Here is a 10,274-nt window from a genome sequence, read left to right as displayed (position 1 = left end):
TTTGCCCCTTGACATCTCCTGCTTCTGTTTAAACCTTTACCACAAATATCTCATCTGTTTTAAATAAAATAGTCTCATTCCCGGAATTTGTTATACAGGAATTCATATTAATATCAGATTTTTATAAGCATATCAACTGCTTGGTCTCTTCCCACAACTTGTGTCAGTTAGGACGGAATGCATCAATAGGTGCATACATGTACCAGGTCATGGATATAATATAAGTACACGTTATGTGCTTTTGACCTTCACAAGAATTCTTAAACATTCATAAATGTGCAAAGAATATTGTTGTCGTTGGGTTGTTGTCTCATTGACATATATATACCTCACATTTCTGTTTAGTCATAGCATCTGTGCCTTTTCAACTTATTGCAGAAAATATTACCATAAACATTTTTTCAAAACAGGAGAGATGAAATAGTGATCACAGAATGAGGGCATGTAAACTTAAACAACACAACAGATAAATATAAATAAGCACCATTGACAATTTTTTAAAGGACTTAAACAAACATAGATGGTGACCAATGTAAGCGACTAGTGTACAGTAGCAGAGTGAACATTTCTTGCTTCTTTTTCTACACATTTTGTCATTTTATGTAAACAATTACATATGTTACTTTCCATGGAGAGGAAGGAATTTGTGAATAGAGTGGCCTTCTAATGATAGTCATACATGTAAATCCTTGTCTCATTAGCAATCATACTACATCATCATATTAATATACATCTACATGTATGGTTTCTTGTAAAAACTATGTAAACTTTGTAAACATAAATAAGACTAATGAAGTTGAACACAAGATATTTATTTGCTTTTTTATCCATTTTACAGTCAGGATAAGCACATGTATTTTTCTCTCTTACATAACCATTGTTAGTTTTAAGTATCACATTGATAGTAGTAATCAGTCCACTACATGACTGTGCCGTCACTTTTGGAAAAAGTCATCACTAGTTGTTTCTGTTTGCCAGGGAGTCTTATTTTCAATCAGAAAGACTTGGGAGTCCTACATTCAGCCCATGTATGATATTATATCTCTTGTGTGCTGCACTGATGCAGGTAAATTTGATCAACATCTTTGTTCTTTTATAGCATGCAGGACCCTGTTAAAAAAAAGAAAGCTGTCAGATACTGAATGTAAATCTATATAAATTGTAAATGTCATCAAAGTGGTGGAAATAATGAAAAAAAACCCAACTTCTATGCACAAATCAAGTATGTCATAGGAAAGTAATGCATGTGCTGGGTACAATAATTCTCTGAAGATGGAAAAGTTTATAAACTGTAAACGAACAGGGGTCTGTCTTGATATTGAAGCAAAACACCATGGGCGACTGCTATAATACTGATTTTAAATTGTAAATTGCATCAAAGTGGGTGAAAATATGATAAAAACAACCTCTCTATGCAAATTCAGTATGTCATAGGAAAAAAAATAATGTGCTGGGAACAATTATTCTCTGAAGATGGAAAAGTTTTAAACTGTATCCATGGACAGGGGTCTGTCTTGATATTAAAGAAAATTAACATGGCCGTCAGCTATAATACTGATTTTTAATTGTAAATTGCATCAAAGTGGGTGAAAATATGATAAAAACAACCTCTATATGCAAATTCAGTATGTCATAGGAAAAAAAATAATGTTCTGGGAACAATTATTCTCTGAAGATGGAAAAGTTTTAAACAGTAGTCATGGACAGGGGTCTGTCTTGATATTAAAGAAAATAAACATGGCCGTCAGCTATAATACTGATTTTTAATTGTAAATTACATCAAAGTGGGTGAAAATATGATAAAAAAAAACCTGCATATGCAAATTCAGTATGTCATAGGAAAAAAAATAATGTGCTGGGAACAATTATTCTCTGAAGATGGAAAAGTTTTAAACAGTATAGTCATGGACAGGGGTCTGTCTTGATATTAAAGAAAATAAACATGGCCGTCAGCTATAATACTGATTTTTAATTGTAAATTGCATCAAAGTGGGTAAAAATATGATAAAAACAACCTCTACATGCAAATTCAATATGTCTGGGGAAAGTAATTCATCACGCAATTTGTTTTATTCCTTTTCAAATGAAAATGTTTTGATAAAAATTACGACAGTGCTAAAAATTTCCATAACGTGCATCTCGGCCCAGTTTCTACCATTATTAAATACTGCAATAAAACGTTAATCGTCTCAATATTTTAAATAATAACTACTGCAAACTGAATAAAACAGGGTAATTCATAGTAGAAATTGAAATATATACTTACATTATGCTGTTTTGAAATGCTTGATGTGAAATAAAAATCGAAGCGTGGTGGTGTACTTGTCGTGATAAAATCAATATGGCGATCTCGTTAAAGTCTCGTGAGATGCGTTACGTGGATTAGATTTCGTTGACCACTGTTACAGTTGCCAATCTCTGTGTATATATGTCTCTGGCCATACCGTGTGATGCGTTTTCAGATTCATCACTTAACAACTTCCTGTTAACCGAACACTTGTATGATTTTACACATGATAGCCAAGTTGAAAATTTTCGTCACATTTTTCTCAGGAACTACAATTCAAGGATTTCTGAAATTTGGTTTCAGGATTTATATAAGTCAGCTATACCGTGTGATGCGTTTTCAGATTCATCACTCGACAACTTCCTGTTTACCGAACACTTGCATATTTTTACACTATTAATATTATCCACTTGTTTTTCATGAAGTTGAAATCCGATCAACTTCAAACTCAGTAAACATGTTTCTAATGGTTTGATCTTTCTAATTTTAATGCCAAATCAGAGATTTTATCCCATTTTTTTCACAGTCCACTGAACATAGAAAATGACAGTGCGGATGGGGCATCCTTGTACTTGGGACACTTTCTTGTTTGTCCATTTTAAACATTCCTTGTTAAGTCTGTTTCGAAAATTTTTAAAGAAAAAAAAATAATTGAATTAAATTTGGTATGAGGAAAGATAGTAGGGTAGTATGTACATACACGTCTGCCAGTCATTTATTATCTGACCTTTTAATTACCTCATTTTCATTGTTTGTTGATTGATAATACGTTTTTCATGATTTGGTTTGTTTCTTTGATACTATTAATATTAATATTATAGGTCAATTATATTTGGTGTATGGAATGTTTATAACTTGTATATGTCTGTCTTCCAGGGTTTATTTGACCTTTACCTTATTTTCATTGATCATTGATACTTTTAAGTTTATGTAATGTTTGTTGTTTAATCTTATCTTTTAATATACATGTATAACCAGTTAAGGTAATTCAAGCAGGAGAGACATTTCAGTGCATTGGTACTCTCTTTTATACGATATATGTTACAACCTTTTTTATATGGAAAACAAAATGTTGACAATGTGTGCTGTCATCACTTGACATTCGTTGTTCAGACATGGGTTTTTTTTCAATGTTCTTTAAAACTTCTTAAGCAATTCGGACTCAGGTTTGCAAGCGTTATTTTCATTATAGAACAATTCGTTAACAAAATTAAGCCAGTCTCTTATGTTTTTTTTTAACTCCCAAATTCAATCTCCAGCGGTCAGTGACGTAGCTTAATTCTTATTTCTAGTGTTTTAAAGGATGCCAATGACCCTACACCGATTGGAGGGGAATGTTTTAAAAGAACATGTCCGAAATAACTTTTCAACATTTTATTAATGAACAATGGCGTTGTTTAATGTTCCTTAAAAGTTCAGTTGTCCAAATATTTCATGCAAGCAGATCAACCTAAATCGAGCAAAATGTATGATCGTAGGGGAACGAGAAAGGTAATGGTAGCGTCTTTCCATTTTTTGTCGAGATGATTCTTATGAGTCTGTATTATAAGAGTCGAAGAAAAACTCGATGAGAAAAGGAGCACAATTGTTCCAATATGAATGCCTACTTTCTATTGAATAATATGTCCACTCAACAAAGAAACAAATATCTTTTTTTTAATAAAGACTCCATTGGACCCGCCACTGATCCTTACTTCGAAAATTTTAATTGCGCATTTCTTTTTCAATGAGGAAGTTGTCTCTTTTGTCAATAGAAGCTAAGCCACTCCGGTCCTAAAGATCTTTACATCTTCGTCCATTGGTCTTACTTACATTTGTCTAATTTGAAATCATACCCATCCCTCTTATTTTTATATTGTAACACTTAATTTTAGTTCATAACAAATTTATCTTTATTGTAATATACGAGTATATGAGTAGCTTTCAAAAACATGGTCGATACATTCACTTACATATGACTGAATGCTATGCACACAAATAAGTTTGTCAATACATTTTAGTATTTGTTTATGATTCTCAATTCTTAACAAATAATCGAAAGTTATGTTTTCTTTTATTAATCAATCCTTATTTTACCTAGGTATATTTCTTGGTCCATTTTTTGTTTGTTTGTTAAAAACCTGCAGACTCTCAAAGTTTTGCGACATGCATTTCATAGTGACGCTTGGTTTAATATTCTTAATTAGCCATATCTGTATGAACTATGTCGAATCTAGTAAGTATTGTATTCTTATTTTATTTTTATCATTATCACCTTATCAGACTTGATATACCACATTATATTCTCATAATAATCGACGAATTCGATCGTGTCGTGAGCAACAGCAAAACAAATGTCCACACTGACAGAGGAGTAGAAACTGATTCATCTTCCGGGCTAGTAGTAATCACTATATATATATGTGTGTGTCTGTTTGTCCATTCGTCTGTCACATCTTCTTTGACGCATGAGTCAAAATTTGCTCGAACGATTTTAATGTATTTGTTCAGAGTGTTGGTAACAGAAAGATTAAGTTCGATTTTTTATTTTAAAAAACCCAGCTTGTCTTTGGTTGGTATCCCAACAGTTTCAAGGTAGGCCAGTGTATATAAAGTGCGAATCCAGCTAGTTCATTTTCACTGTTATATGCGGGTATGTCTATTGTAGAATAAAGGATCACGGGAAAACTGTATTTGTTTACGTTTTGAAAATACCAAATTAATTGATTTGAAGGAAACTTTTTACATATTTTCATTGTGATATTGTAACGTGTTTGGCTTATGAACTATATGTTCGTATCCGTTTTCACAGAATCTGAGATACTCCAATATCAATATTTCAATTAACTCGAAAACCTAACTACAACTTGGAGGCTTGACTCAAAACTACAAGACCAACTTTGAAACTTAATAAAGGAATAACACTATTTACACAAATAACTTTGTATCAAAAAGTAGTCTGAAAACTATAACCTCAATTTATCCTTGATCCTTTCACCGACTCCGAGGTCCCAACTGATTTGACAAACATGTATATTAAACTTAAGAACAAGCTTCAACAATCCAAGGTTCCTGAAACACCTAGTTCTGAGACACCCAGTCTCTGAGACACCTAGTCCTGAAACGACTAGTCTCTAAAGCACCTAGTTCCTGAGACAACTAGTTTTGAAGCACCTATAGTCTCCGGAGCACCTAAGTCACCAGATTATTACAAGCTATCTGTTCGAGGGACTGCGACCATTCCTGAGGGAAATTACAGTGTCGGAACAACCCGGTAGCTTCTAATAATTGTAATACTTAGTCTCCGAAGCACCAAAGTCACCAGACTATCACAAACCACCTGTTCGAGGGACTGCGACCATTCCCGAGGGAAATTACAGTATCGGAACAACCCGGTAGCTTGCAACAATCGTAAAGACTTCAAAAACCGCTTGCTTCAAAACCACGACGCTTTCAACTCAACTAGGTTTACAAACTTCTCAATTCTAACTTCTTTATTTCCTGGTATTTTCTTCCCGATGTTCAACTATCAACGGCCAAATAACAAAATGAGCGACCTCGCACTATGTATCGGTGTCTTTATATACCAAGAGCGCGGACCTCGAAGAGAGCACCCTAGTAACAATAAACGCGTCTCATAACAACCAAGGATAAAAGAATGATTTCATATGCATTTATCGTTAACGCATTGTCCAAACGGGTAATTTATTATAGATAACTATTAAACGATAAACTATAGATATTGTCTTATGCCTAAACTGCATTTTTGTCACAATATGTCTATATTATGTACAAACATAGCATCAAAGTTCAAATAAGTGTTATAAAAGCAACATAATATAGCATATCGATTATTGAAAGCGATCCATTTTAACTGTAGATGCAATGAATTATCACTGTTAGTGCAGTCATTTCTGATGTGGAATTTTCGAAGATGCGAGGAATTTTTATTGTAGAACTTTGTGATAAATGCACTTGAAACAAATGAAAAAACTTAGTTGATGACTTTAGAATTTATGATAAATGTATTTTCAAATTGAAATACATACTCCTCATTCATTCTTTATCAAATATATAGCTTTTCACACTTGTAACAAAAACGCTTCTCAAAATGTCATATTGTATTCTTCAAATTACGTTTTCCTTGATTTAAAAAAAAATTTAAAAGATATTTCTCTATTTTTTTTTAAGTCAAAGATTGATATGGCGGAGTTTAAGTGCAGTCTGTGTAAAATAGAGACGAGTATATTTGAGGACGTTATCTTCCACGCAATATATACACTTGCGAACAGATACGCTGTAATAGATAAAAAAAAAATCATACAGTGAAAATGATCCGCATATACAATACTAATGACTCGCTCTACAGTGAAAATGAAAGAATAGTATCATTATTCGACAGTAAACATGACTCGCATAAAGAAAGCATCATAGTGGAATTCAGTTCAATATGAGGAAACTATTCTACATTATACAACTTTAATAATTGTGTTGAAATGAATATTTTTTCTGCAATAACATCTTACCTGTTAGTTATAAAACACCTGCACAATCTGTTCGTGAAATGTCCTAAATATTCGCCTATTTTAGTATATATTTCACAGCTAATTGGCTTTAGGCGCGAAAAATCTTACTTTGTTTTATTAGTATTATGTGTTTCTTAACATATACATTTTAACTCATTTTCTTCATTTTCTTCAAAAATTTAAAACAAAAGTCGTCTGTTTACTTATCATTCTACATCAGACATTTCTGGCATATACAGTGAAAATGATATTTTAGGATCCGCACTTTACATACACTGTAGGCGCAAAGGGGTAACGAGAACCGGCCAAAATATGGCCAAATAGCAATGTTTTACTTTAAGGTGTTGTTTTTTAAGTATTGACTGCGAACCACCGATGACTTATTTTTCGCTTGGCCAATCTGCCGTTCCCTGTTTTGATAATCAAATGTTTGGTATTAATCTTTCATTAACAAACCAGTTTTAAAAAAATCGAAACATCTTTATTACTACTTACTATATGCAATAAACATTTTACAGTGTCTTATGATGATCTAAACTGTGTAGTGGATGACACATTACCAGCATCATCAGCTGACAACTATGTTGACTGTCAATCAAAAGAAATGGTAGCAGCAGGACGAAACAAGTGTTGTAAGATAGAGGGAAGTGTTGGGTGTTGCGAACCTGGTGGCAGGTATAGTAATATAAACATCAATTTTTTTGTCTTTGTTGTATCGGAGAACAGTCTCTTGACAATAGTAGTCAACATATAAATAAGAGTAGTGATGTACAACTCTCAACCAGGCCAAATTATGTAGAAGTTCACAACTTTATATAAAGAAAGAATGATATTGTGTGATTACCAATGAGAAAACTCTTCATAAGAGACCAAATGATTCAGAAATTAACAATTTATCAATAGATAAGGAAATACTTTTAATTAGATTCAAACGTATTTACAATCTGTACCCAAATTACATATTTTCCATTTCAGGTATTTTGATAGTTTTGATACTTTCAAAAAAACCATTTGGTAGTATTATTAAGATCAACTTTCTAATCAATAAATCGCTGGCCTAAGACCACAGTTTACCTCGTAATGATAATGATTTTTCTATGTTTTAGGTGGAAGAAAATTCTGGCTATGAGCCTGGGTATAGGACTGACCTTCATAACATTAGCTGTTATTTATATCTATTTGTTCTGGTGTAAGAAGGACACTATTCCTTGTCTCGGACGTTGTCAGGATAGAATACAAAAGAAATACTACCAAGCTGAAGATTCACTTCCGTAAGTACAACCGTATTGAGTTTTAAAATGTTCTATAAAATTGAAATAACGACGATTCTTACAAGAACGTGGTGCAATTCAGTTTACATCAATAAAAAAATGATTTTTTTTTCTGATTTCTGATTTCTTCTGTCTTATGGTTAATAAAACTATTGCGTTAGACAGAACAAACAATGACCATTATTTTCACAATTTTGTACCGTAAATTCACAAACATGTACTTTGTATAACACGCATCACAATACTCAACCTTTCTTGAAAAAATCCCTTCCTATTGACCTACTAAGGGACGACATCAAAAGATCGATGTAGGATGAAAAAAAAACCACTTAAATCAAATAGTTTGGGGGTGGGGGGTCAACATTGCTGCAAGTTTTGTTAATCTAAAACGATTTTACATATACCCCTATTGGTCAATCAATTTTTCCCTAATTAAGTTAAGAGGGGGGTGTGGGGGTCAGTGAAAAAACTATGTGAGTTAAGTTTTTTTATCCTTCATTGAACTTTTGATGTCGTCCCTAATTCATTTCAACTAACTGAACCGTTCAACGTAAGCAGGATTCTGAGATATTCATCTGAACAGATTATAAGTTATATGGTTCGCTACTGACCCCCTACGGATCCATAGAGGGTTAGTAAAATCCATAGGGGGTGAGGCCGGAGGCCGAGTCCCCTATGAATTTTATTCACCCTCTATGGATCCGTAGGGGATTAGTAGTTAACCGTATAACGAATTTATCGGACGCTGGACTTTTCTGCGGCGTTTTGTTGAAAAATAAACAACGAAACGCAACACCATTAATAGATGACGTCGCCATTAACGCGTCATAAACCCCCTATGAAACCTACTAACCCCCTACGGTCTCATAGGGGGTCACCACGTGACGGCGTTTAACCAATCACAACGTGATAATTCATCTATGGTCCGATAAGAAACATTATAACAGTTGCCTAGCTCCATGACTTGACGTCACCTTTCGTGTCCTTTGAAAATTTGAAAATAAAGACCTCAGTTCGGTTTGAGAGAGCTATGCAGTAAGCTATAAAAGTTATGGGATATCAAAATGTGAAACAATTCAAAAGAGAAAGACACCAATTCTTATTTTAGATTATAAATTTTATATATATAAAAAAACTGTTATGACGGACATCAACAAAATGCAAAATATGGCCGGCTTTAAACAAACTACAAAATATGATTGGATTAAAAATGGTGGCGAGAGCGTTTTACACTGATACTGCTACAGGTTTATTAACACTGAAGCAACACAAAATTAGAACAAACTGATAAGTGATCATTAGATCAGATGTAAACTAAGCAGAAACACAATAACAAAATGAGGCATATGGCTATACCGTTCATGTCTTATTTATTTTTGTATCCTTGAATGTATAATTATAATGGTATTTTAGATGTTGTGCCAGTCGTGTCGAAAGACGTAAACAAGAGCAAGAAATTATGGTAAAATCAAAAGATCAACCGGCATTTAATTTACCAGACGACGAATTTTGTAACTCAAATTACAAAGAAGAGTGGTGGAGTGGACAAACAATTAAAAACTTTTGATATCGGAATATATATCATTATTTTGCCAGGAACTGTATACGTTTGTGTAATTAAGTTTCCGTTTACCACAAGTATGAATATGTAAATTCATAAATTCAATGCAAATGTTGTTTGTTTATTTGACTGATTGTGCGTAATCATGTTTATCATCCCTAAATCCTGGAGTTTGAAATCAGATTCTAAATCGCATGACTTGTATTTATGTGTAATGATTTAGTATTCCCAATATTTTCTACCTAAGACCAAATACTAAAGATTCTCTCTAAATTTGGTCCAATTTTGAATGTTGTTTGCACTTAGAAAGCTCTGGCTATATATAAGAATAGAAATTATTACTTACAGATGGTGGTGTTCTACTTTTCTGCTGTCATACTCTCTTTTCTGTTCATCTTCCTTCATCTCTGAATCCCTGTCGATCTCTGTTGGTGCTTCGATGTCTTCAGGTGGTTCTAACCTTCACCAGATGTTTCGACCCTGTACTATAACATTCTCAGGTTGGCAGGCCAGAAATCGTAGCTAAACATCTATTCATCAGCACTCGGCTTCTACTTAGATCATCTCGGCGATGCCAAAACTAGCAAGATGAACGTTCTGCTGCTTCCCTAGCTGTCTTTCTAGCCTTTCCGACTATTCCCTTTGCCCGT

At 33.4% G+C, this 10,274-nt stretch overlaps 1 protein-coding gene across 1 annotated transcript; it reads left to right on the top strand.

The window, feature by feature from the left end:
• Window positions 1-4,393: 4,393 nt before the first annotated feature.
• LOC134683807 (uncharacterized) lies at window positions 4,394-9,709 on the top strand. Its single transcript, XM_063543112.1, has 4 exons — window positions 4,394-4,502; window positions 7,311-7,467; window positions 7,899-8,063; window positions 9,477-9,709. Exons 1-4 carry the CDS (start codon window positions 4,433-4,435, stop codon window positions 9,628-9,630), a joined length of 546 nt encoding a protein of 181 aa, XP_063399182.1. The 5' UTR covers window positions 4,394-4,432; the 3' UTR covers window positions 9,631-9,709.
• Window positions 9,710-10,274: the final 565 nt, after the last annotated feature.

This window comes from Mytilus trossulus, chromosome 9, assembly GCF_036588685.1.
Source record: "Mytilus trossulus isolate FHL-02 chromosome 9, PNRI_Mtr1.1.1.hap1, whole genome shotgun sequence".
Lineage (NCBI taxonomy): Eukaryota > Metazoa > Mollusca > Bivalvia > Mytilida > Mytilidae > Mytilus > Mytilus trossulus.
Note: the sequence above shows the minus strand (reverse complement) of the source record. Positions and strands in the feature narration are given on the sequence as shown.

Excerpts from the sequence above, each read along its gene's own strand:
- LOC134683807 (XM_063543112.1), top strand. The coding sequence starts at position 4,433 with ATGCATTTCATAGTGACGCTTGGTTTAATATTCTTAATTAGCCATATC. Across the intron at positions 4,503-7,310 it reads TATGAACTATGTCGAATCTA|TGTCTTATGATGATCTAAAC; the intron begins GTAAGTATTGTA and ends AACATTTTACAG. Across the intron at positions 7,468-7,898 it reads TGTTGCGAACCTGGTGGCAG|GTGGAAGAAAATTCTGGCTA; the intron begins GTATAGTAATAT and ends TCTATGTTTTAG.